At 35.2% G+C, this 25,187-nt stretch overlaps 2 protein-coding genes across 14 annotated transcripts; one reads left to right on the top strand and one right to left on the bottom strand.

Annotated features, from left to right (window-relative positions):
- Positions 1–306: 306 nt before the first annotated feature.
- On the top strand, positions 307–7,987 carry LOC115976964 (probable ADP-ribosylation factor GTPase-activating protein AGD14). Of its 3 annotated transcripts, XM_031098558.1 has the most exons (15): positions 310–550; positions 1,047–1,158; positions 2,605–2,666; positions 2,795–2,882; positions 2,988–3,049; positions 3,127–3,223; positions 3,426–3,878; positions 4,874–5,192; positions 5,262–5,548; positions 5,634–5,777; positions 5,867–5,968; positions 6,082–6,162; positions 6,801–6,975; positions 7,113–7,167; positions 7,296–7,987. In XM_031098558.1, exons 2-15 carry the CDS (start codon positions 1,063–1,065, stop codon positions 7,432–7,434), a joined length of 2,160 nt encoding a protein of 719 aa, XP_030954418.1. In that variant the 5' UTR covers positions 310–550; positions 1,047–1,062; the 3' UTR covers positions 7,435–7,987. The 3 variants fall into 3 exon arrangements, with proteins under 3 accessions (XP_030954416.1, XP_030954418.1, XP_030954415.1); XM_031098556.1 differs by having other exon boundaries at positions 307–550; positions 4,874–5,548; positions 5,637–5,777; XM_031098555.1 differs by having other exon boundaries at positions 4,874–5,548.
- A 6,171-nt stretch (positions 7,988–14,158) lies between these two features.
- Positions 14,159–22,103, bottom strand: LOC115976963 (probable serine incorporator). 11 transcript variants are annotated; one of them, XM_031098543.1, is made up of 15 exons: positions 21,860–22,098; positions 21,060–21,276; positions 20,712–20,830; positions 19,453–19,772; positions 18,833–18,906; positions 18,379–18,538; positions 18,229–18,253; positions 17,986–18,075; positions 16,864–17,035; positions 16,705–16,778; positions 16,154–16,223; positions 15,447–15,518; positions 15,234–15,370; positions 14,811–14,884; positions 14,159–14,608 (listed from the first exon to the last, which is right to left on the bottom strand). In XM_031098543.1, the coding sequence occupies exons 4-15, from the start codon at positions 19,646–19,648 to the stop codon at positions 14,550–14,552; spliced, it is 1,203 nt and encodes a 400-aa protein (XP_030954403.1). In that variant the 5' UTR covers positions 19,649–19,772; positions 20,712–20,830; positions 21,060–21,276; positions 21,860–22,098; the 3' UTR covers positions 14,159–14,549. The 11 variants fall into 11 exon arrangements, with proteins under 11 accessions (XP_030954403.1, XP_030954409.1, XP_030954405.1 ...); XM_031098549.1 differs by having other exon boundaries at positions 20,749–20,830; XM_031098545.1 differs by having other exon boundaries at positions 20,712–20,827.
- Between the last annotated feature and the right edge of the window lie 3,084 nt (positions 22,104–25,187).

Below are 25,187 nucleotides of genomic sequence, written 5' to 3'. Positions count from 1 at the left end.
AGTCAATAAAGTAAAACGGTTGTCACTACAAGTAAAACTACTCGTGAAAAAAAAAAGTTGTTTTGGATTTTTTGGCACAAGAGGAGGGTAATTTGCCATTTGGCATTGACAGTCCAGTCAAGTCGCCTTGTACGACCACGAACAGACAGCGCCAGGACCGCGCATGCCCGTAGGGACAGTGTAATAAGAAGAGTTGTATGCTATCCTACTCTGTGTCCTAAAACACAATAAAAAAACCCTCACACACTTTCACATCTCTCTCTGTCTCTCTCTCTCTCTCTACGTTTATTTTTTAGTTTTGGGGAAAAAGCAAGACTTTGGTTAAGCTGTGTGAGCTGTACAAAAGCCGTAGTAGTATTAGTTACCAACCAACCCTTTAAGCAAAGATCTGCAACTCTCTCTCTCTCTTTCTTTCTTTCTCTCTCTATCTAAGAGCGCGAGTGCAAAGCGCGTGGCGGCTCTCTCACGCATCGCCTTCAGCTGAAAATAAAAAAGCTGCACAACTAGTAGAACCAGAAACCACTTTCTGTTCATTTGCTCTAAATTTCAGGTACTCTTTCCTTCTTTTTCTCTCCTCAACTTTCTAGGGTTCCAAACACGTCTTACCTGAGTCTACTCCTTTTGTTTGACTCCAATCAAGCTCGGATTTCTCAGATCCGTTCTTACATTAGGTTGAATTTCGATTCAATTTAACCTCTGTTTGGTTGCCGAGAAAATGCAGGGGAATAAACAATATTTCGGTTTCTCAATTTTTTTTTTTCCTCTTCAATTTATCAACTGTGTCTAAGCGAGTTAGAAGTGAAAAAGAAAAAGAAAAGTCAATGTTTTTATATTAATTTCTTAATTTCCTGAGCAATTGAACGGAGGATTATTGAATTCCTTGTTCGGCTTCTAAATCCGGCGTCATTTTGAGAAAATCTGAGCTACTTTGTTTTGCACTTTCTGAATATTATTGTTATTATCTGAATTATTACCAAGAAATTATTATTATTATTATTATTGTTGTGGTTGTTGTTATAATATAAATTTGGTTTGAATTGGTGTAGGAACTAGGAAGTAGAAATGGCTAGTCGAAAGGAGGATGAGAAAAACGAACGAATTATACGCGGTCTACTCAAACTTACTGAGAATCGTCGATGTATCAATTGCAATAGTATGGTATGCTATCCATTTACCTTCTCCACCATTATAGTAACTAATTACTGAGATAGTTTTAATTGCCAAAACCTTACATTTGAGAGTTGCTTTGCTGTATTGCATTGTGAATTAATGGAATTGGACTTCGCGCGTTCATTGATTGTTTTTTATTAGTTTCTATTTGGCTTTGTTTAAAATGATGTGAAGTAACACTAAATAACTTGCCATGAACTAGTGAGAAATTGATTACTAGGGGATGTCATTAACTGTGGCGATCAATTCATTGAAATCTATACTTGGTTTTGTCTGTTTCTTGTTAATATCATTGCTTAGGATATGTGGGCTTGACACGTGTGCGATAGCCATTTATAGGGAAATCAAGCAATGAAAGCTTTTATAAAAAACCTTCTCTTTTAAGCATTTTACTTGGACTGAGATAAAGCTATAGGATACCTCTAGAGATGCAATCAGTAATTAGAAAGACCTTACTGAAATCAATATCTTATCTGGATATCTGAAGAAGGATAAAATTTGAAAATGAAAGCTTTTAATGTTTTAAGGATTTACTTTTCTTTTCTTTTGTTGGGGCAAGGGGAATTGTTTTGCTATATTTTTCATTGATACTCTTAGTTTGTATTTCCCTTAATAAGTCATCAAATGTGGTGCTTTTTAATCCTCACTTGCTACGGTGAAAGGACGAAACGCAATTGATCCCTTTACTTAAGTGGTTTCTGCTTCTCTTTCTTCCTGCTCCAGATCCTTCTATGGTATCTCCAAATGTTGGCACGTTCATTATGTAATGGGTTATAAAGACAAAATCTTAAATTTATAACCATGTTACCATGTTATGTTAATTATTTTGTATTCTTTTCATTTAATAGGAATCCTGTCTCAATGAAACTGTGCATTTAAGATTCTTCCAGGTTTAGAGAAATAACTCTTCAAAATTTCTTGAACATTCTCTTGGTCTATTGTTTACTTCTGAATTCTGATTTTTCGGTTAGAATTTTAATGTCTGTGTGGCTTGTAACATAAATTGTTTTGAATTGATATATCAATCATGGCTATCACTTATCAAAGAAAGAATTGATATGTTGATCATGACTTTGATTAATCTCTGGATCAAAAAGTTCTTGGAATTCAGGTTGTTTTGGTTGCGTATGTAGAGCAGACACAAGATGAAGTTGTTGTTTAAGTGTTTTCTTTTAGGATTTACTTTACATGGAATAAAATTACATCCAATGGTCCAACCTCTAAATCCCATCAGTATGTTTAATGAAAGAACCACTGTGGTAGACTCTCTAAGATTGTTACTTGTTTATAGCAATTTTTGAGTTGGTGCTCACTTACATAAAGTATTGGTGTTGTTACTAAGAAGTTCAAAGAGCGTTTACACTCAAATTTTTCCTAAATGGAAAAGTAGATATGGTTTGTTTTACAACTTCTTCTTTATCTTCTGCTAAGCAGGGACCTCAATATGTATGCACAAATTTCTGGACATTTGTTTGCACTACCTGCAGTGGAATACAGTAAGTCTTGATGTTTCTTAAAATTTCCTTTTCTTTGTGTGTGTGTGTGAAAGAGAGAGAGAGAGGGCAAATAGTATTTCCTTTGATGTCATACCTGCAGTCTGTTGATTATGTGTAATTATTTTCAGTCGGGAGTTCACGCATCGAGTAAAATCAGTATCAATGGCCAAATTCACTTCACAAGAAGTTACTGCCCTTCAGGAAGGGGGGAATAAGGTAGACATGCATGAATTTTTTTCAGAGATCTGCCAAGTTTTCTTTCCCTTTGTCTTTTTTTCTTCTCAATTTTTCATGTTGGACTCATCTGTCTTCTATTCACAGCATGCAAAGGAGATCTACTTTAAAGAATTGGATCCGCAGCGTCATTCTGTTCCTGACAGCAGGTTGTCACTCATTTATATTCTGCTCTGTTTATATCTGTCAAAAAAGCTTATGTTCTGATTCAAAATTTCGCTGCCAGTAATGTTGAGAGACTTCGGGACTTTATTAAACATGTTTATGTGGATAGAAGATATTCAGGCGAGCGGAACTATGACAAACCTCCTAGGGTCAAGATGGTAAAATGCCCCTTAACCCCCCCTTTTTAATAGTTCTGACATGTTAATTCAGATTTGAAGCTGTATGCATATAATATATTAATATTTCAAGAAATAAACTTATAAGATAGTTTTTACTTATAGATTGTGGGATCTGTTTTAGATAGCACTGAATCTGACTGTTTAAGTCTTTTTTTTCCCTTTTACATTGTGTGTTGAGCAGGGTGAGAAGGAAGAGTTGTATGAAAACAGGAGAACAGATGCATATCAAGGAGGGTCTCGAAGCCCACAATATGAGGATACATATGAACGCCGGTACAGTGATAGGTCTAGTCCTGGTGGAAGAAGTTATGAAGATAGAAGTCCTGGTTACGAGCAAGAAAGTCGGCAGTATGGTGATTATAAGAGAAGTCCTGTTCGTCCTGAGATCGTCAGTGATTGGCGTCGAGAGGATAGATTTGGAAATGGAAGGAGAGTTGAAGACCGTCGGGAATCTGATGGAGATTCTAAGCTGGAAGGCAGATCACCTGAGCAACCTAAAGATTTAAACTCGTCCAGCCCTCCTATGGTGCGGCCTGTAAGAGAGATTTTGGGAGAGAATGTAATACCTCTTCGTATAAGTGAACCTCCAAAAGCCAATGGTGGCAGGTCTGTTGATGGCTTTTCACATACACAGGTGAGGCTTCTTCTCAATAAAGCTGCATTTATTGTCATTTCTTGATATATGCCTGATTAGTCAAAGCTGTATCTCTTGTTACTCTTATGTATTTTTGGGCCCATGATTTGTTGGCTGACAGAGGGCCAGGGCTTGGAGTGTTTCCCTAATATAGTTTTCTTTTTTGGATTGGGAAGTTCACACGTACCCGGTGGGTTTTGATTCTTTTAAATCCATGACCTTACCCTTGGTCCTTTCTGATGGGGGGAGGAGATGCTGTCTGAGCTAGAGCTCATTAGCCAAAATATATTACAAAAATAGTGTGTTGGTGTTTATGGTTTCTGGTTGTCACTGGAAGGGTGGCGATTTGGTCTTGAAAAAGTTTAGTAAATATGGTGCAAAGGAGATTTGAATCCATGACCTCAACCTCAGGCTCTTATCATAACTTGGATATTTTTGGAATGAAAAGGGCAAAAGCTATTCTTTATTTTATCTTATGTGGAGTAAACTGAATTTTTATCTTCAGCAATCCATTATTGTTATTGAATTGAAATATAATTGAGAGGTTAGAGGAAAGATGAAGACACATCTTTGGAACCCATAAACTATGTCCTTTTCTTCTTCTTCTTCTTCTTAGTAAATTCCATTTTCGGTGCATTTATGGAATCTTCATGAAGCTGTAACCTTCTACATCCTTTAATGGGAAACACTTGATGGCTACAATGAACCCATTCCTGGTTTGCACATAATACTCATCCATGTTTGAGGCTATCTTATAGCAATCCATGTTCTAGTCAAATATGTGTATGATAGCTAGCTGTATTTCAAGTTAAATTGATTTCACTCACAAGCAGTGTGATTATACTCCCCTGCAAGTCTGTGTTTTCCCCTTTGGTGGTAATCTTTAAAGATTAATAAAAACACGTGTATGGAGTCATTCTGTTATCGGTTAATATTCCTCAAACGTTAATAAAAGCACATGTATGGAGTCATTCTGTTATTGGTTTTAAATGCAGAGAACCGCATCTTCCAGTAGCTTGGGATCCAGTAATGGGAATCCGGTGGAAGTTAAAGTGGAGACTTCTGGAAGCTTAATTGATTTTGATGCAGACCCTGAACCTCCAATTGCCGCAGCTGTTCCACAAGCACAACAAACATTTGTGACTCAACCAACTGGAAATTCAGCAACTTCTACCAATGACAACAATTGGGCCTCTTTTGATGTTGCTCCAGAGGCAAAAGTATCTCAAGCCCCTTCAAATGTCAATACATTAGATGTATTATCACAATTATCAGTTTCAGTATCTGTACCTGGTCATGTTTCTGGAAATCCTGGTGGGGCTGGTTCTCTTACAACTGCAACCTCTAGCAACTTGACAATGTTACCTAATACTGGTGTTTCAGCTTTTGCACCTGTAGGGAATATACCGGCGTTGCCCTATACGGCTGGTGCTCCTGTTGCTTCACCAATAAGCAGTGTGTCAGCGTTTCCCCCTGGTGGCGCACCCGCAATTGCCCCTGGATTGATGCCAATATTGCCTGTTAATGGTGGTGTTTCATTTGCCCAAGTTCCAGGTTCTGGGCAAGCGCCTAATTTGCAGCATCAGCAACCTTCTTTCTTTCCTGCTACTGGTGGTCAATCAACTGCTCACCAATTTACACCTTCAGTTGATTTAGCTTCAGGCAATCAGGTGGGCTTATAGTGTGGTCATCTAGATTTTGTAATGGAAGCCTGTTACAAGTAGTTACATTGTTGCTTTGTGGGAAATTTTGCAGCAGTGGAATTCATCACTTACCACTAATTCACATGGGCCTTCAAGTGCTCCAGCTGGACAAGCACCCCAAGTTGTCTCAAAACCTGTAAATGTGCCCACTTCTAGTGATGTGTCACAATCAATTGCAAGAAAAGCACTGCCTGAGGTAATTGTCTCTTTACTGCGCTTTCTTTGACGTCTATTTAATTTGCATATACATTACATATGTTATAATAAACCCTGATGCCTCTGCAGGACCTTTTTGCTGCCACCTCCTATTCACATTTTGCTGCACCAGTGCCAGGGTGGCAAATGGGTCCACCCCATGGCATGGGGTTTGCTATGCAATATGCTATGGTAAAATTAAATTCTGAACTTATCAAGTTTCTAAGTGGTTCTCTTTCACAAAATGGCTTGTATCAATGAATAAAGTAAATCACTAATGCTTGAATTTTTTATCATTGTTACAGCCAGCGCCAACTTTTCAACAATCAAAATCTTCAAACCCATTTGACTTAAGCAGCGAACCACCTTCAGTTCAAGCCTCAACGGTATTTGATCTCAACTCATTTGAATTGATCCCACTTACTGCTTCTGGTTTTTCTTGGTCTTATTTGGATTATTATGTGTATTGTTTTAGCACATTAACTTGTCAGAGGAGACTAGTGGAAAGGGTAATTTGAAACATTAATAATTTTATAAAGATGACTATGGGATATTTTTTGGTGAATATGGGATATTCAATCTAGTTTAGACTGGAAAAGACTTTCTTTTGGATGCCACACATGGAGAATTAGAGAAGGCTAATTACTTTGGGAGTGCTCAATTTGACCATTCAGTTTGTTAGATATGCTACACATGATCTGTTAGTTGGGATTGTTGCTAAAGCTCCTTTTTTCTAGTAAGAAAAGGAAAATGCTAACGATACTACCTGTTCTGCTACAAAATGCTTACAAATTGACATGACAATGATTGTGATTGGTACCACATCAACCTCATATTACATAAATTTCTTAATCATGTTTTTGTCCTGTATTCAATAGTTGACACATAAGTTCTTAAAGCTAATATAGTAAAATTTGTAGTAACCTTAGAATCACTCTTAAGAATTAACTGTTTCTAAGCTGTACATCTGAATATTTCTTCCAGTAGTTGTAGTCTTTCCTGATGTGTGTTTCTTCTGATGCAGTTTCCTTCCATGGCACCCTTGCAAGGTGCTCTACCAAATATCCAGCCTGGTTCAGGCTTAATGCGCACTTCCAGCTATGGTACTCCTCCATCAGTATGGATGGCACCCCAGGCACCACCTTATGCATCGGCATTGCCTCCCCCAGCACCATCTTATGTATCAGCAGTACCTCCAAGTACAGACATCTTTTTCTCCAAAAAAAATCCCCCCACTATGCTATGTTTTACTGCTAACTTTTCACATATTCTTAATAAATAAATAATTTTGTATATGCACTTTCACGTTCTGAATTCTGCTTTGTGAAAACCTTAGGGGCGTACATGGTACAACAAGTACCCGGTAACATGCCACACATGCCACCTTCAGGGTAATTGCTTCTTATACCATAATTTTAGTTATAAAAATGGTTGTGTTGGATGTTATGTATTCATTCTTTACCAGTAATGTTCATATCTATTTGTGTCACTAATCGAGGTTCCTTGAGTATATTTGCAGGCATCAAGGACTAGGGGGCTTGGGCAATGATGGGGCTGCTTTTAGCTCCTTAAATATGGATCAGCAGCTGGCTGGAAGATTCTCAGCACCTGCTACACCAAATCCTTACTCTTCTGCTGGTGGAAACCCATTTGGATAAATATGAAAAGGAAAGCCTTTCTGATTCATTTAGGTTAAGCATCAACTTGTTGCTCCCTGTCAAGTTGCTGGGTGGAAAGTTTTGGTTTCTATATTGTGGTAGTTTTAATTTAGCCAGCCGAAGGAGAGAATTGTTCTGTTCATACCCGTGATAAAAATCAAATGCCCACATTGGTCATCTAAAATTTATTTGGTGCTGTGAGAGAGAGAGAGAGAGAGAGAGAGAGGGGGGGGGGGGGGGCACAGCATATGATTGAAAAGGGGGTAGGAGACCACTGTCATGGAGACTTAAAGGTCAAAATTTTGTGTGGCAAATGGTGTTAGGTAAGTGCGTGTAATGTTTCATTGGCCGAACGTGTTTTTATTTGCTGCCCCTATAAGCTGGATAATTATATCTTTGGGCGTTTGTATTGTATGATTTTGTAATCGTTTCATCATTGTGGTGAGCTTGTCGAGTCTGTGAAAAGTTAATGAAAACAATATATACAGTGATGTTATAGTGGAGTACAGTTTGTATGCTAAATATTATTGAATTTGAAGATATTTTTTTGCCAGATAGTGTTTCTTACCTTTATTTAATATATGGGAATCATGATCTTTAGGATTGAATCATACGACTCAATGACCTTGTCAATCTAAAACAGCAACGAGGCGAGTAAGAAACGAGTTTCTTCTATAAGATGTCCCACCCTTGATAAGTCCGAGGTGCTAGCCTTGAGAGTTGAGAGCATTCCCCACTTGTATGAGTCCCGTTCGAATGTGATATCTCTTATTCCCACCTATGCAAATGGATTGTGTGGTTTGCCACAAGCGCTTCAGCCTCCAGAGCTTCCTTCCATGACCAGGGCTGCAGCCTGCAGTGAGCCAAGCTTGGTCAACTTGAATGATTACACCTACCCCTGGAGCCTCTTGTGTTCATCGTGTTGGTGCGGTGGTGCCAGTTGTGGTTTGTTGTTCCTCACGTTGGAGATGGCTTTAAATCCCTGACAATACTCAAAGGCTTCCTGTCAGTTCTTTCTTCCTCCCTTTGAAGTTCCACTTGTTTCGTCTTGCCCATATCTTCCAGGCTGTGATGAAGAAGACTTCAAAACCTCCATAGGTTTCTATTCCACTGTTCTCCACACAAAGTTACCAGAAATCCGGAGGGTATGCCAAAACGTGGTCTCCTCTTGTAGCTTGCATCGTTCGTACCAACGACTACCCATATATGTTGTGTGGCCAGGTTTGAAGCGAGTCATTGTGAGCCCCCATTCAAATTCCTTAATGGTGTGTTTGGATAGCAAGATTTGGGCATGTGGATTTAGATTTGAGTGATTTAAATCTAAATATTTTATTTGAATAGTTTTAAAATATTGAGAATTTGGATTGGACCATATCCATAAGAGATTTTAAACATATAAAATAGTTGGATTTGAAATCAAGACATTTCAAATCTATGCACTTAAAATCCAAATATAAATTCAAATTTGAGTTTCCAAACACAACCTAACTTTACTTGGTACCCTCATACCCCAAATGGCTTTCACATTTTTGTAGCTTGAATTTCCTTTAGACCTCTGTAGTCTCTACCCGATCTTGATTTTCTGTGTTAGCGCTATCCTTAGGCGGTTCACACAGTAAAAATGCCACTTGGTGTTGCATTCCAAAATCAAATTCTCTTGTCTTTGGCAAGCTTGCAACGATGGGTATAGTTTTAGACTTTTAGTAACAACAACCGGTTGGTATTAGCTAAGAAGCACAGACATGAATACAGATATGGGTATGATTACAAGTACAAAACTGTTATGGTAGGTTACGTCTATTAAATAATTATTAAATATATTTTTATTCATATTTCTATATATTATTAACAATTTATTTTTATATAATGTTTCATATTCATATATATATATATATATATATCAAACTAAGAGTAATAATGGACAATAAAGCAAATCCTTTACTATTAAAGGATGTTTGGAAATTAGAATAAAAATTAAGAATAAAGATATTTATTAAAATTTTAAATACACTATTACTATTCAGAGCATGGGCTCTCTTTGTTTTGTGAAAGGGTATTAGATTCTTCTTATTCTCTTATCCCGACTGTGTCCCACATTTTTTTTTTTTAATTTTAAAAAAGACACAGCTGTGACACACATGCAAAATTGTCTGAGAAGTGTTATGTGTCTGACATTGGTACGACACCCCAAACAAAGTGTCTATACTTCCTAGGATATTAGGGACCTTGCCATGATGTTTTTTGTTTTGTGAGAGGGTATTAGATTCTTCTTGTTCTCTTGTCCCGATTGTGTCCTGTATTTTTTTATTTTTTGAAATAGACATGGCTGGGACACGCATGCAGAAGTGTCCGAAGAGTGTCAAGTGTCTGACGCGTGTCCGACACAGGTACGTTATCCCAAATGAAGTGTCTATGCTTCCTAGGGTATTGGGGAGCTTGCCATGATGTTGTCTTGGGCTTACAATCTTGAGGTAATAACTATATGAGTTGAGAGTGTCGACAAACATCACTCCACACTCTCATACTCCATTCCCTATCTACCACACACAACCCATCTCAGTTAGGTTTCGAGTTGCAACAATGCTCTTCCATGTATATGAGGAATTAGATCATATCTTTGCCTCCATGAAACTCGTGGTTCAGAAGTATCATACTTTTAGAATATGGTTAACGCTCTGTTTGTTTTAATGGAAAATTTTGTATGAAGATATATATATATATATATATATTTTTGTGTTTTCTAGTGTTTGGTAACATAAGAAAAAATGAGTCAAAGAAAAAAAATTCTATCTTATAGCAAGCTAAATAAGGGAAGTTATGAGATTGTTTTTCAACTCATTTAAAATTGCTACCAAACATAGAAAATGAGATAATTTTATAGAAAATACTTTTTTGGAAAATGACTTATTTTTTAGAAAATATTATTGCAGAAACAAATAGAGCGTAATTACTAAGTTACTTGGTTCTTGGAGAATCTTACACCCTTGCTTTTCTAGCAATGTTGGGTTGAAGGCTTCCTAATTTTGAAACCCCATACTACCCTTCGTCTTGCTTCTACACATAGTTTTCCATTTAACCCAATGAATTTGTGATATGTCTCCATGCCTTCCTCGCCAAAACCTACTCTTTGCACTTAGCTCTTGAAATAATGTCGAAGGAATTTGAAAACACTCTTGGCATAAGGTGGAATTGTTTATATATATATATATATATATAGCGGCCTTTAACTTTTAAATAGTAGCAGGTTTTGAGTAATGGAATTTACTTGGAAAAAAGGAGGGAGTCATGATTCATGAGTGGTGAAAAATAAAAGTTGTAATAGTGGTAAGTTCATGTAAAAGTGATTGTTTACCATTCATAGTTTACTATCTTAAGAAGTTGTGAAAAATGTTGTGTTAATAGCAAAGTTGATAATTACATTTTTTCTACATAATTATTCTAAAACTTATTTTTAATTATGTTTAAATTCTATAAATATCCCAAAAAAGAAAAATTCTAGGACCATAACTAATTCTAGACTAATTTTCACAACTATCTAATGTGGTTGAGGTGGGTTCATGTGAAACTGATAAACAACCAATCATAGTTTTCCATATAGGATAGTAGTGAAAATAGGTGTGAAATTTATTGAGGTCCTAGAATAACTCTCCCAAGAAAACCTCCTATATTTACATCCCTTAATAAAACCTTGCTCAATCATGTTTTCTTTAAATGGTAGATATGATAGTGTCATATATAAACATAATCATTATAAATGCTTATTAATAAAAACTGTAATTATCAAATTGGGTAAATTATAAGTTTGGTCCTTATCCTTTAAGCTAAATGTCAATTTGGTTCCTAACATTTCACATGTATCAATTTAGTCCCTAACCTTATGGTATTGTGTCAAAATGATTTTCGCCGTTAAAGTAATGGATAAAAAATGCTGACTTGGCTAATAGTCAAAATAAAATTATATTTTCATGCCACATATACTGCCATGTCATCATAAGAAATTTCTATAAAAAGTTTATGGACTAAAAACCCAGAATTTTCTTTTCCTTTTGCTTTCTCGGGAACCAAATTGGGGTTAGAACTTAAAACTCAACTTCCTTCATTTTCCCATATTTTCCCAGCAACCAAACATATATGTAAAAACAAAAACAAAAAAAAACTTTGAAGCTCATGATATTCCTATTCCCAAATTCAAAATAGCAAAAACTCAGCATGTTTGGATGGTGGGGTGGGGCCTCATTGACGGTGCTTTTCCATTTGTGGGAAAGTCTTCTTGTTGAGATAATCGGAATTAGGATTGTGAGGGAGTTTGGGGAGGTGATTTGTTAAAGAATTGAAAACGTAGTTTGTATATGAATTATTAGCTAGGAGGAAACCATAGTTCTCATCGGCAAGTGACCCCACACAAATATCAATTAAAAGCCGTAGATTTCCAACAGAATTCCTCCATATGACTAGCCATTGAATAAAGATTGTAGGGACTAGGTAGAGAAATCTTGCCGCTGCTCTCTACTCCACCACATGCTAAGTTTTATTGTTTAATCTGGGAATGGGGATTTAAGAATGGTTCCATGAGCTTTGAAGTTCTGTTTTTTTCCATGTTTGGTTGCTGGGAAAATTTGGGAAAATGAATAAAGTTGAGTTTTCAGTTTGAGTTTTTAACCCCAAAATGATCCCTGAGAAAGTAAAGGAAAAGAAAGTTCTAGGTTTTTAGTCCACGCTTTTTTTTTTTTTTAGTTTATGATGATGTGGCAATATAAGTCGCAATATATGTGGCATGAAAATAATATTTTATTTTGACTGTTAACCACGTCAGTATTTTCCATTCATCACTTAACGGTAAAGATTATTTTAATACAATATCAAAAGGTTAGGGACTAAATTGACACATGTGAAACGTTAAGGACCAAATTGACATACGGCGTGAAAGTCAGGGACCAAACTTGTAGTTTACCCTTATCAAATTCCATACAGAAAAAAAGATTATATTTTGTTGAAATTTTTTGTATATTGCACGGATTACTGGCAAATTATTATAAGGAAAATATTAACGAATGCTTTAAGGGTATTGGTTTAGGAATTGTTTTTAGAAATATTTTATGGGAAAATGATAAAAAAATTAATTTTTCTGACATCTTTTTATATTTCTTAAGTGGTGTTAAAAACTTTCCTGATATAGTTTATTAACAATTGTTATTATAAAAACGAAAGTACATATTTGACCTTAAAATTTGGGATTATTTTCATCTTGGCCCTTTGCATTTCAAAATTTTTATTTTGGCCCCCATGTATGATTTTGTTTACATATTAGCTATTTCATCAATTTCTATTAGTAATTTGGTCTTTTAAGTGTCAAATAAATGTCTTCCATCAAAACATGCCATCCATTTAAGTAATTATTGTTAGAAATTTGATTGTTATTAGATTAGTGTTGTCCCTTAAGACATGTCACTCATATAAGTCAATTTTTATTAGTAATATTATTGTTTTTTCAAATAAATGTCTTCCATCAAAACATGCCATCCATTTAAGTAATTATTGTTAGAAATTTGATTGTTATTAAATTAGTGTTGTCCTTCAAGACACGTCACTCATATAAGTCAATTTTCATTAGTAATATTATTGTTTTTTGTTTTTTGTTTTGTATGAAAAAAACAATAATATTACTAATGAAAATTGACTTATATGAGAGACGTGTCTTGATGGACAACACTAATCTAATAACAATCAAATTTCTAACAATAGTATTATTGTTAAATGTCAAATAAGTGTTATCCATTAAGACACGTCGCCCATATAATGTCAGGTGCTTCTAGATTACCAATAGAAATGGATAACAAGGTCAATATGAAAATGAAATCAAACATGAAGGACCAAAATAAAAATATTGAATCACAAAGGGACAAAATGAAAACAATTTCAAACTTTAAGGGTCAAAAGTGTACTTTAGCCTATTATAAATTTCTATCATGGGTTGATTATACTCAATTTTCTAAATTGTTAGGACATGACACCCTATTTTTTGTCTAAATGGAGAGTATCCAAAGAAATCTAAGGACACAAGTTTTGACATAATTGTGAGATGGAGTGGTCAAGAAAAAATGATGAGTCCATATGACAGCGATTATCCCCTACTCACAATCAACCATTTAATCAAGTTGTAGCAAAATTTATGGTCAAAGAGTTGTTTACAAATGCAACATTCTGCTTATAGTTTGCCACTGCCGCAATGAAGTCTGAGTAGCTCATTTATACGGGGAGGTCATTTTTTCTAAATTCAAACATTTTTTTTTTTAATACAGTAATAGTTTAGCGAGCCCTTAGTACAGCTTGAACACATGTTCTGCTCAAAGAAAGATTACCATAGATACATATATGGTTAAGCGGAAGAAATTGTTGAAAAAAATGTAGTTTTTTCATGATGAAATGAAAATCTGATTCAAACGTTTACCGGTCGTTCGTTGGAAAGACATTTGGCCATGAAATAGGGATATAAATGCTTGCTCTGATATTGACAATCCCCTCCTACTTATTTTGAAAAAAATTTCTCTCTTTCTCCTGGTATGAGCTTGGCCAAATTGAAGTGGCTGCAATTTGAATTAGGATGTTGTATTGGGCAATGTTTGAGAGGGTCGTCGGTACTTGGTATAATCTCTTTTGCAACATGAAAAGGAAAATCACGTACCTTATAAATGTAGTTGGATAGCTAAATAACTCGTCAAACCAGTTAAACAACTTCTACTACAACTCATCATGGATCCCCTCTTTTCTTTGGTAAATTCATTAGCATCCGAGACCTTTATAGTTCCATAAGATATCCATTATATGATCTGCCAGTACTGTATTTACAAATAACAAGATGGATCTCATCTTTCAAGTAATATGAATAATTCTTGTTTTCCTTCTTCACCCTTTGCATGAAGCCAGAGGAGTATATCTTCCAAAAAAAAAAAAAAAAAATCCAATCAGTACACTTATATTGGCTGGGTTGCTCTGGCCTGAGTCTTGAGTATATAGCAGTTCCTTTCCTATCTGTAAGGGGCGAAGGATTCCCATATGCACAATAAATGAGTGGGCAATGACCAAAGAAAAAAAAAATGGAGATTTCTTTGAATATCTCATGTGGATTCAGCTGCATGTCTGTTTTTCCATATGATTGGAGACACCAGCATCCATACTGCAAAACATAGTTAGTCTTTAGTAAGTATGCATGCTAGTTATCAAAAATGTCACAAGACTCCAACTAAGAATATTCTATGCCTTTGCTGTAACTTGTAATCCAAACTCTCAAAATAGCCATAATTCATCCAACTTTTCTGATAAAATGATTATCCTCAGAAAAGCATCATGTGACATTTGGTTTTTGTTACAGTACTTACAGTAAACACAGACAGCCAGCCACTCATTTACTATTCTGACCCATGTGCTGGTCCAACCCACATCGATAGTCCACCTGCAGAAGGGCATGGGGGAATAACACATCATTTCCTTGCCAAAATCATACTTATGTTGACAGGAAGCAAACAGATTGAACTAATAGTAAATCTGCTTATAATGAGCTTAACTGAGAAAAAATACAGGTTGAACTCTGAGATGTGGCATGCTTTTAGTGAGTATTTTGCAGGTATGGCATTGCTTTACTCAGCATGAAAATGATTTTTGTTAATGATCCATGAACTGATAGAATAATATGTGGAAAAGGTTTTGTGGCTTCTGAAGTTGGGTTTTGTCATTTTATAATTGACGTTGGAAATATTTTAGTTAGACCAATTTGATGGACCAAAGATAATACAAGAACTTACTTTCTCATGGCATGATGGGTATTCCAACCAATCAATAGCATTGCAAAGTACATTGCTCCTGTGGCAAAGACAAAATGGAAGAAGCCATAACCATATGGAACATCATCATCTTCAGCTTGCACGTCATCCGTCCTGAGCTGCAGCTGTTGTTAGATAGACCTTGGCGGAAATGTTGGTAACCAATTAGAAGTTGGTTGGGAATATGGAGCAAACCTGAAAGCATTTGGAATCTATGCCTGTTGAAAATGTTGCAATAACCATTGCAAGTACAGCAACAACAAAGCTCTGTCAACATATGAAAGTCATTGTCACACTGGGAAAAGAGGATCATAAAATTGCGACAGTGAAAACAAAAGCTTGCCAGAGTCATATTAAACATACTGGCCAAAATTGAGGGTTGATTATAAGTTACAACATTTTTTTACAAAATCTTCTGAGATGTTTTTGGTGTGTTGTTTTAGATGAAAAAGAAAACAAAGACCTCGTTATTAAATTAGTTCATTTTGTATGTACAGTATAGGCTGGCTTATCATGAACTATTGGCCTTGGTGTAAAAGTGACAGATCCAAGTGTGTTTTTCATGGTCTATGTGATCATTGAGTTCCAGAAAAAAAAAAGAGAGTACATTCTTTATTTTTCTAATAAAATAAGCTTAGCCACACTGAGCATAACGCTAAATAGCCAGCCAGAGCAGTTGAAAGATGATAAATTAACTAAAAAGTTTTTGTTTTTTTAATAAGACTGGCAATGGCCTGGATTTTCAGAATAAACAATTCAGAAATACTGAAATCAGTTGTCAAACTTAGAAAACTCAAAAGTACTTTTAGGCACAGATCACAAAAAAAATTTATTGTGAGATAACAATCATAAATCCCGAGCTCCAAACTACTAAAAAGATTTATGAAGAATCCAGATATTACTATGATGGTAAGCCAGTCTGTTTTGTCTGTAGCCTCTGCTTTTCTAATGCAACTTCCCCCTGTTGGCTCACTGTAAACATGGATAGTTTTCAATTTAGAAAAATAGAAAATGTGAAGATAACATTGATTTTCTAAAAGCAATTGATAACAGAAAGCACAAATGAACCACATTAAGATTCCACCATTCTATTTAAATGTATTAAATTGGCTTAATTGATCAGATGAATGAATTTAGATTTTGAAGCAGAATTCAAAGACAATCTCTTTTTGGCACATAACTTTTCACTTGGAAGGGTGAGGGTGTTTCTTCAAACCACTTTTCCCCCTCATGTACTTTTCTGTTTATGTCAGAAGTGAGCAATGGGCTACAAAATTGGGTCCTCAAGTCCCAATATAAACTCCCCAACCTCATAACATCTTGATTTGCAAGTAAAAAGCTTTCGTTAAACTGACATGTTTGCCCGAAAAGCTAAGAATTATGAATGGTAAGTTTAAAACCATTGAACAATAACATTTGTTTAAGCAAAGCAACCAAAGATTAGAAATCATGCCTTCTAATTGCACACCAACAGATGAATACTACATAAAGCCCCATGAGCCCTGGTGACAAGATGCCAGCACTTACCTGTTTCAGGAAAAGATTAGCAATCTAAATCAAATTCGTTTAGAATATGAAAGAACTGAGAGGCACATTGATGATCAGAACTTACTTTTGGGTGAAGAGAGACGCTGGTCATGAATTGGAGGAGTACCAAGGTCCAGGTAACGAAGAAGATGTTGAGGAGGCAAGATGGCTCTGGTGCGTACCAAATGTACATCAAAATTATTCCCGCTAAACACACAACATATGCAGTAGTTGCGAGTAACATCACATGAATTTGGCTGCAGTGAGAATGAGATGAGCAACCTCAGTAGTTAATATCATTGTCTAAAAGCCACAGTACATTCCTATTTGCAAGAAAGCATTATTTAGTGTTTTTGTTTGCGTGTGTGACCGTTGAAATCGTCAAAACAGTTTATGAAACAAGACATCTTAAACTATTTTAATCACATACTATCTTAGATGTACTAAAGACTTGTATATGAATGAATAGAGTTTTGTGAAGGTGAAATAAAAATATATTATCGCTGTCTCACCACTTGCCGCACTAGGAAAGCTCAATGAATAAAACATATACGACAAACCACCAATGAGGAGTACAAAGTAGGGCTGTAAATGAACCAAGTTGTTTATGAACAGTTCAAGCTCGATTCAAGAAAAAACTTGTTTATATTCGTTTGTTTAGAAAACAAGTCAAGTTCAAGCCTTAAGTTTAGACTCGATTATTAAATGGACTGAGTTCAAACATAATAATGTGTTCATGAACAAGCTCGTGAACATGAGGGCTCAATTTAACTATATATAATATTATATTTTTTTATATGTATACTTTTCCAAAAATATATTTATATAGACTTGAAATTGGATTGTATAAGTTTGTCATGGGTTTATATGATATTAAATTATTACTTGTAGCTTATTGATGATACAAACAATCTATTCGTAGTAAAAATTCATAAAATTGTGAAGAGATATTTCATTTTAGTCATGGTTTCAATATATAAAAATAGAATAAGTTAATCAAGTAGGTTGTGAACTAAGAAAATGAGCCAAGCTTAAACTTTTAATACTCAGCTTAGCTCGGCTCATTTACAGCCCTACTACAAAGCACACCAAAGATGAATACAAATAAAAAGTACAGTATTGGACTGTTACATAATATCTCAAGCAAACTATATGTTACAATGCAGCAAAACGGGCTTGAAATAATTATTTGGATGAAGATTCTTACCATCTTTCTGCACATTTTTCGGGATGACAACAATCATTCAGCCACATAATGAATTTGATTATGCTTATCAGCTGAATTAAAAGGAAGACCCTGAACAAGGAATTGCAAAAACTTCATTTAAAAATTTCTAGACAATTTTAAGGAGTCAAGTAACATAAAATAATTATATCGGCAACTCCTAGTACAAACATATTCTATATATGTGATTTGAAGACATGATTTTATAACAGGAATCATACATACCCGGCACCAAAATGTGCAAATCCTCCTGCCAAAAAAAAAAGGTCAGGCACAACATTGGCTAATTAAAAAATGCAACAGATTTGAAAATTTTCATTAAACTAAGCAAAAGATAAAACCAGCAAGCTTCCTGGGAAATGGAATTGGACTAACCATAGAGTTGAATAATGGCAGAAGGAAGCAAAAAAGGGATAATGGTGAGGGAAATCCACACAGGAATCTTGACAGACCACCATCCAGAATGCCATGAATCTCTGGGCTCACCCAACTTCGAGGAACCAGTTGTTGAAAGACACATTGTGATGAAGAACGTCTAAAGTAGTATTAAGGCTCACTTGATCCATTAGGAAGAAAGAAATGAAGGTTACAGGACAAAATCCAAGAGTTAACACAGTAAAACTTCTATTTTAAATCATTTAGGTAGACAGCTGAACAATTTGGTCAAGGGACACCATAGTTATAAGATACACACACGCTGCGCAAATTAATTCACATTCTTCTCACATCATAAATCATACAAATAGCTGCTTTTCAACTAAAGGAAACTCTTAAGACAAGCTGTTATTGAGAACTAAAGTGAATTTTATTCCCATTATTGAAAGGATACAAAACAACCCAAGCTCACTCGAAGAACACCTTCAGCACCCAAACAATCTTTTTCACCTTCACATCCTTTTAATCCTGTACCCACAGCAAATGTGCATTGACATGATGTACTAATGGTCTGATCAGAATACAAAATTATCAAAATAGTCTGTGTTGTTTTGCTTGACTAAGAACTTCACCAACTTTAGGAGCAAAGCCTAGGCATATTTTTTTTTTTAAAAAAAAACCTCTTATATCTCCACCCTGATCATGTGTAAATTCACGGCTCACCACAATTGTATACAATTCAAAGACTACAAATTTGTTTCATAACCACCTTCCTTGTAAGTTGTAACCAATGTTACTAAGGATTATTGTACATATCATGCATGCATTTCAAAATGTACCTAGACAAATGTGGATGTTTATGTATGTAAAATCCAAATGGATATTTATTCAGTGCCAACAAGGATGCCTAGTTTACAGCAATGGGAAAGAAATTTACATTTAAACTAACTGTACAGGAAAAAGAGCTTGAGCAATGACAACAGGCTTGAAATTCCTTAAAAAATCACTGTTCTTTACATAAAAAATCCACAAAATGTGCAGCAAAATTTTGAAGATCAAAGCAAAAAATCTTACTCTCCATTTCTGTCAAGGCAGAGCGTCCATAATCCCGAGCAGCCCAAGCTAGCAGAGTTGCAACTAGAAATATCAAGGCGTAGACATATCTGGCCATCCAAGGATTGGACCCATTTCGGAACTGGCTAAACCAAGAGGAGTCTTTGTACACAATGTGTCTCCCACTACTGCTACTTCTGCTTTCACCGCTCTCCATTTCTACAACCTATACAGTTCAGCTGGGCAATGCTCTGTCTTCTGTAACAAAGAGCATAGATATGGAGCAAAGAAAGATCCCCCTATTCAAAAATTCTTCATTCAGCTAGTTGCTCTATGATTCCCTGCATTGCAGATTGTGATTCAGAGACATTATTGCACTTGGAATATGGGATACCAATAATGTTTACGTACCGTTACCTAAGTGTCAATTGTCTAACAAAAATTGACTCGGTGGAGTTTGGATTGGGTTGGGCTAATTATGGCTTTTGGTTTTATTGGGCTTGTAAATAACTTTGTCTTTTACACACAGCTCACGCAATGAAAGCCTACAAGCTATGTAGCACCGTGTGTGTTAAGGCAAATAGGCAATAAGAGATATACGAAATGTGTTTTTTTATTTATTTTTATTTATTTATTTTTTTTTAAGAGTTCTATTCTATATCGCTTCATAATAATTTTTTATTCTTAGACTAAGATATTAGTTGATTTTTGGTATAAACAGAGATTGAACTCTGATATCTTATGCTAAATAAATAAATAAATAAATTTATGTGCTTGTCTAGTGGTCAATTGTCATAATTGTAAATAAATAAATGCATTTATTTATATGCACTGTGCATATTAATACTTTAAAATGAATGCATTTAACTGTAAATAAATGCATTTATTTATGTGCATATTGTTCTGTTATACAAAAAAAATTTATTACGAAAATTGCTTGTGCTCAGTGTCTAAACGAATACAAATCTTCTGTATAACTTTATGTTTCACTTTATATTTTACCAATCACTACTTATCATGTATTTAATTTTTTTTATTCTATTTTAAACTTTTGCAATTTTATAAAGAAAGTTATATAAATACATGATAAGTTATGATTAATGGAATATAAATTGAAATACAAAAAAATAGTACAGTTTTTGATAACTTATTTTACTTAAAGCTAAACTAAGCAAAATACAACTACGCCTAAAAGAGAAACTAAAAAAAAAAAAAAATCAGATTTAAAAAAATTATGTATACCAAAATAAATCAAATAAGCTAAGGAAAAGCGTATCTACCACGAACAAAAATCACACAGAAGAATTTTTCTGGTACCGTAGAAACGTGCAACGCACGGCACAAAAGGACGACTGGCTGATACCTACTCTGATGGATCTAATCAGGACCGTGAAATCTGCTGAAAAAGCATGCGTTAGAATAGAGTCACAAAAATTCATCGTTGTTTTTTAATTATTTGGGACCCACAATCTCTCTCTCACACAAACTAAACTTTTTACTACAGTAGTTAGTATTAAACAAACAAACTCAAAAGAATAAAAAAAAAAAAAATTTCACAGAATTTGGTCATCTCCTTGGGATGCGTGTAAGCATTAGTCATGGAGTTTGTTGACGAAAAAGGTACTCACTGTTTTCTTGTTGTGTAAGTTCACTCTGTAACAGAATTGCTTCTCCTTTAACCCTACTAAATATTCTATACGACCATTATGCCCTCGCTTTCGTTGTGCTTCGGACTAGTATTTTTCTGAGGTTTTCAAGGGTTTATCTTTGGCAGTTCAGTCATTACACTTGATTGGTGTGAGATTTTCGTTTCACTTTGCTCTGTGGGGTTCAGAGATAAAGAGGCTGTAAAACAAAGCAAAATGATTCTTTGTGGAACTACTATTCCTTTTAGCAGAATAATAATAAAAATGCTAAATTTCTCAATCAAAAAAAAAATAATAATAATATAATTAGCTTTACTCTTTGTTTGGTTAGGGAGAAAATTGAGAATTTTTGTAGTTAAAGTAAGGAAATACATTCACATTATCTGGAATGCCGAATAATGAAATTATGAGCATCAAGTTTTACTATTTTCGTTTTCATTTCTCTTTTCGCAGCAACCAAACGGAGCGCGCATTATAGAGGCAAAAGCACTCAAAAATATGCCAAAAGAATTTTACGCCATGCAATTGACACAAAGAAACGAATCATATCTTTAAAATCAACTAGAGGAGAAGAATGCGATACCGTCACATCATCGATTTTTATTATCAGGTCTAGATAGAATCGAATGTAGACACAGTTTTTGAGGAATTTGAACAGAAATTTTTTATAAAAAAAAAAAAGTTGGTAAAATGAAAGATCATTGTGAAAAATGGCATCACAGAAATGTAGAATTTTGTTTAGATTTTTCTGTTTTGAGAAATGAAAGTGTGTACGTACGTACCTGTGAAAAAGTAGATTCGGCTGTGTCTGTGATCATAAGATGGAGGCAATGGACTTGGTTTGAGAAGCTCTCAGTCTCAGACTCTGTTCCTAATATCTCTGTCTAAGACAAAACTCAGAGAGAGAGTTTCTCATTTTCGGGTTTCTTTTTATCTTCGAGTCGCTTTTAAATGGTCTGAGAGAGAGAGAGGTTGCTTCTTGTTTTTTTGATAGGAGAGAGGTTGCTTTTAATTTGAGAGGTTTTCAGTTCCCTTTGCTTTTTGTTTTTGATATGCTTATTTTTTTTCCCGCCGTATACCTCTTATTTCCGCCTCAGACCGTATCTTTCAAGGATTTATTAATTATCTTTTAAGGTATTTTTGGTCGAACATGTTTAAAGTAAGGGGTGTCCACTCAACCCGGAAACCCGATCAACCTGCCAGACCCGCATGCCTACATCTTTAATTTAGTGATGACCAATACCTACGTCGCACATGATACTAATAGTAACAGTAACAATAATAGCCTAATAGCAATAGCTCACCACAAATTTATTCAATAAATTTAGTGACCCTTTTTTTTTTTTTTTAATAATTTGTGGTTTGTAACTAGTTTTGCGGTGGTGCAGTCCACAACGATGTCTAGATAGTTGAGCTTGAACTCCAAATTAATTTATATGTTGCTTTGGGTATAGTACATAGTGGGAGATCGTAAGAGAAGTCTGGCTAATGAATGGTTGTGATGTATGATTGTGAGGTGATCTGTTACTAGAAATATGCTGCCCGAGGAGGATCTCAGACAAACGAGGTGTCTTTAAGGCATCTCGAGCTAGATTACCTTACTCTAGTATTGGTTGATGATTCATTTTCTTTCTCTCGTGTTTTCTCTCCCCTAAAAAATGTTCTAACCTTAGTTACTGACCCCTCCTCTCCTTTCTATACCCTCCCATTAGTGAGCCCATAATGATGAGGGAATACTCTATTGACATGCGGGTCCCTCCACTCGTGATGATTGGGTGGCCTTTTGAGTTTAGACTCTTGTTCTAGAATGTTTAGTTTTACATCGCGTTGGGGGGGGGGGGGGGGGGGGGGGGGGGGCATTGCTTTGTTGCTAGCATGATTTCCTCGTTACTTGAACCTAACGCTGAATCTTTTGCTCGGTTGGTGGATTCCCCCAAAGCATTGCTTCTCTTCCTTGGGGGATATAAGAGGTTTGCTTGGGTGCTATAGAGAACAACGGCCTAAGCAAATTAGCTCGGGACTCTCATTCGTAGGATGGGCCTATGGTTGATGGTGCTCAGCCTAAGTTTGGTATGGGCCGAACTTTGTTCTTCCCCAAGTTCAATTAGTACAAATTTTTGGTATTAAATAAGATATTTGGGATTCAAACTTCACATACACTGTAAAACCAATTAGCATCTTGGTATGATGATAAAGAATAATTGTGATGAGGCGAATGCTATATATTGAAAATCTATTGTATCTATCAAAAATAAATTATATATATACACACACACACACACACACAGAGTTTGATATGTAATGTTGTGATTGGTGCATTATAAAAGTAATCTCAATTGCCTTTTGTTTTCATTTTTTTTAAATGTCAATTAAAAGAGTTTACTAAGAAAGGATGTTATTGCAATCACAACTTGTTAAGCTTCCACAAATCTAGAGTGCAACACATTTTCAAGGATGTGAACTAATACGCGAATGCATTTGCTAAGTGAGGAGCTAAATAATCTAATGACTATGTTTATTTTGATTACTCATTGTCTGCAGTGGAGATTGAAGATTTTTTTTTTTTTTTAATAAAGTCGACCTATTTTGTAACAGACTTATTCGCAATTATTCTATATTTGCTTTGTCGTATTACCAAAAAAATTAAAACTTGTTACTTGTTACTTAACAAGTTATAAAATAATTGTGTCCTAATAATGCTTTAATACTTTCTCTTTCACTTTGTTAGACAGGGGCTGGTAATGATTACAACATAATTGCTTTTAGTTAGCTCCCTTCAACCACAATGAGATCTGTAGCTAAGCCCCCGATTCGCCATTCTGGCTTCGTGGCCCTTAAAAGAAAATTAATATTTGTGGGGGGGGGGGGGGGGGGTGTTTATAAAGGGGGAAGAATAATTTGCTTTGTGCTACTGCTAATTGTTGAGGCTATGGTCATAAGGAGATCAAGGGGGCAATTGCCCCAATGTTTCTTCAAATCTAATTTGATAGTCCATTTGTTTGTATTTGCGCATTTGAGCTCCCTCATGTCACTGCACATATAATAAAGAGCGAAGTGCCTTACTCCATGCATGCCTTTCAAGGCTTCAAATATTTTAATAAGTTGGTTGAAAGAAACACAAATAAATATCTCCATATTATTAGGATGAAATAATGTGAAGGAGATTCTCTGAGTCTAAACACTCAAGATATTTGACTAATTAAATTCACATTATTTGGAAAAATATTCATAAAATGGAAACGAAGTTAAGTTTTACTGCATCTAATGCAAATGAATTCTCCTTTAAATAATTTTATTAGTTTAGATGTTAAATTTATTGCATAATTAAAAGATTATTGTACTTAAAATTAGTAGAAATTATTATCATTGTCAAGTTTAGTTGGCACCCTCTAAAAACTTAGGGTTAGCCAACCAATCAAGTCTTTGAGCATACTCATAAAACAAAATAACCTAATACAAGCTACACCTAGAATGATCAAATCTCTCACTCGAGACATTCTATCCCAGCTGAGACTTGGCAAAAAAGTACATGGAGGCTTGCTATTGACCTCATCTATATAAAAAAGGCGCATCTATAAAAGGACATCCCTTGTCACATACAAATTTAGGACCTGTTTGGATTGAGGGGAGAGTGAAAGGGAGTAAAGTAGAGTTGACTGAAAATATGCTAATTTTGGGCCAAGTTTACTCTATTCCCCCTCTCTCTCCCTCAATCCAAACGGACCATTAGTATTGACTCACATACAACTATCATTGTTTTATATAATGCAACATGATACGAGCCACTCCCCCTGCAACTATGGGGGAGATGCCATAGGACAACATCCCTTCAACTAAGGGGCATGTTGTCAAACTCTGGTTAACTACATGGGGAAAAAATACCCTACATATTTTCCTAAGTGCCACTAATAAGAACTTGTTTAGCATTAAAGAAAATGAACATTTTTTTCCCTCAATGACTATATGTTTGATACTTTGACTCTTATTTAGGATCTTTTTTATTTATTAATTCGATAGTTACAATGGGGAGGGAAGATTTAAACTTTAGACATTTCCGTTAGAAATATCAATAAATATTAGTTCATGAATTACATGACTCTTAGCATTCAG

This window comes from Quercus lobata, chromosome 2 (genome assembly GCF_001633185.2).
Source record: "Quercus lobata isolate SW786 chromosome 2, ValleyOak3.0 Primary Assembly, whole genome shotgun sequence".
Lineage (NCBI taxonomy): Eukaryota > Viridiplantae > Streptophyta > Magnoliopsida > Fagales > Fagaceae > Quercus > Quercus lobata.
The sequence above is the reverse complement of the archived record's forward strand: the minus strand, read 5'-3'. Positions and strand labels throughout refer to the sequence as shown.

Excerpts from the sequence above, each read along its gene's own strand:
- LOC115976964 (XM_031098555.1), top strand. The coding sequence starts at position 1,063 with ATGGCTAGTCGAAAGGAGGATGAGAAAAACGAACGAATTATACGCGGT. Across the intron at positions 5,549-5,633 it reads ATTTAGCTTCAGGCAATCAG|CAGTGGAATTCATCACTTAC; the intron begins GTGGGCTTATAG and ends GAAATTTTGCAG. Across the intron at positions 6,163-6,800 it reads CTTCAGTTCAAGCCTCAACG|TTTCCTTCCATGGCACCCTT; the intron begins GTATTTGATCTC and ends CTTCTGATGCAG.
- LOC115976963 (XM_031098543.1), bottom strand. The coding sequence starts at position 19,648 with ATGGAGAGCGGTGAAAGCAGAAGTAGCAGTAGTGGGAGACACATTGTG. Across the intron at positions 18,539-18,832 it reads GAGTGAGCTTGGGTTGTTTT|ACGTTCTTCATCACAATGTG; the intron begins GTATCCTTTCAA and ends ATACTACTTTAG. Across the intron at positions 15,371-15,446 it reads TAGATTCCAAATGCTTTCAG|CTCAGGACGGATGACGTGCA; the intron begins GTTTGCTCCATA and ends CAACAGCTGCAG.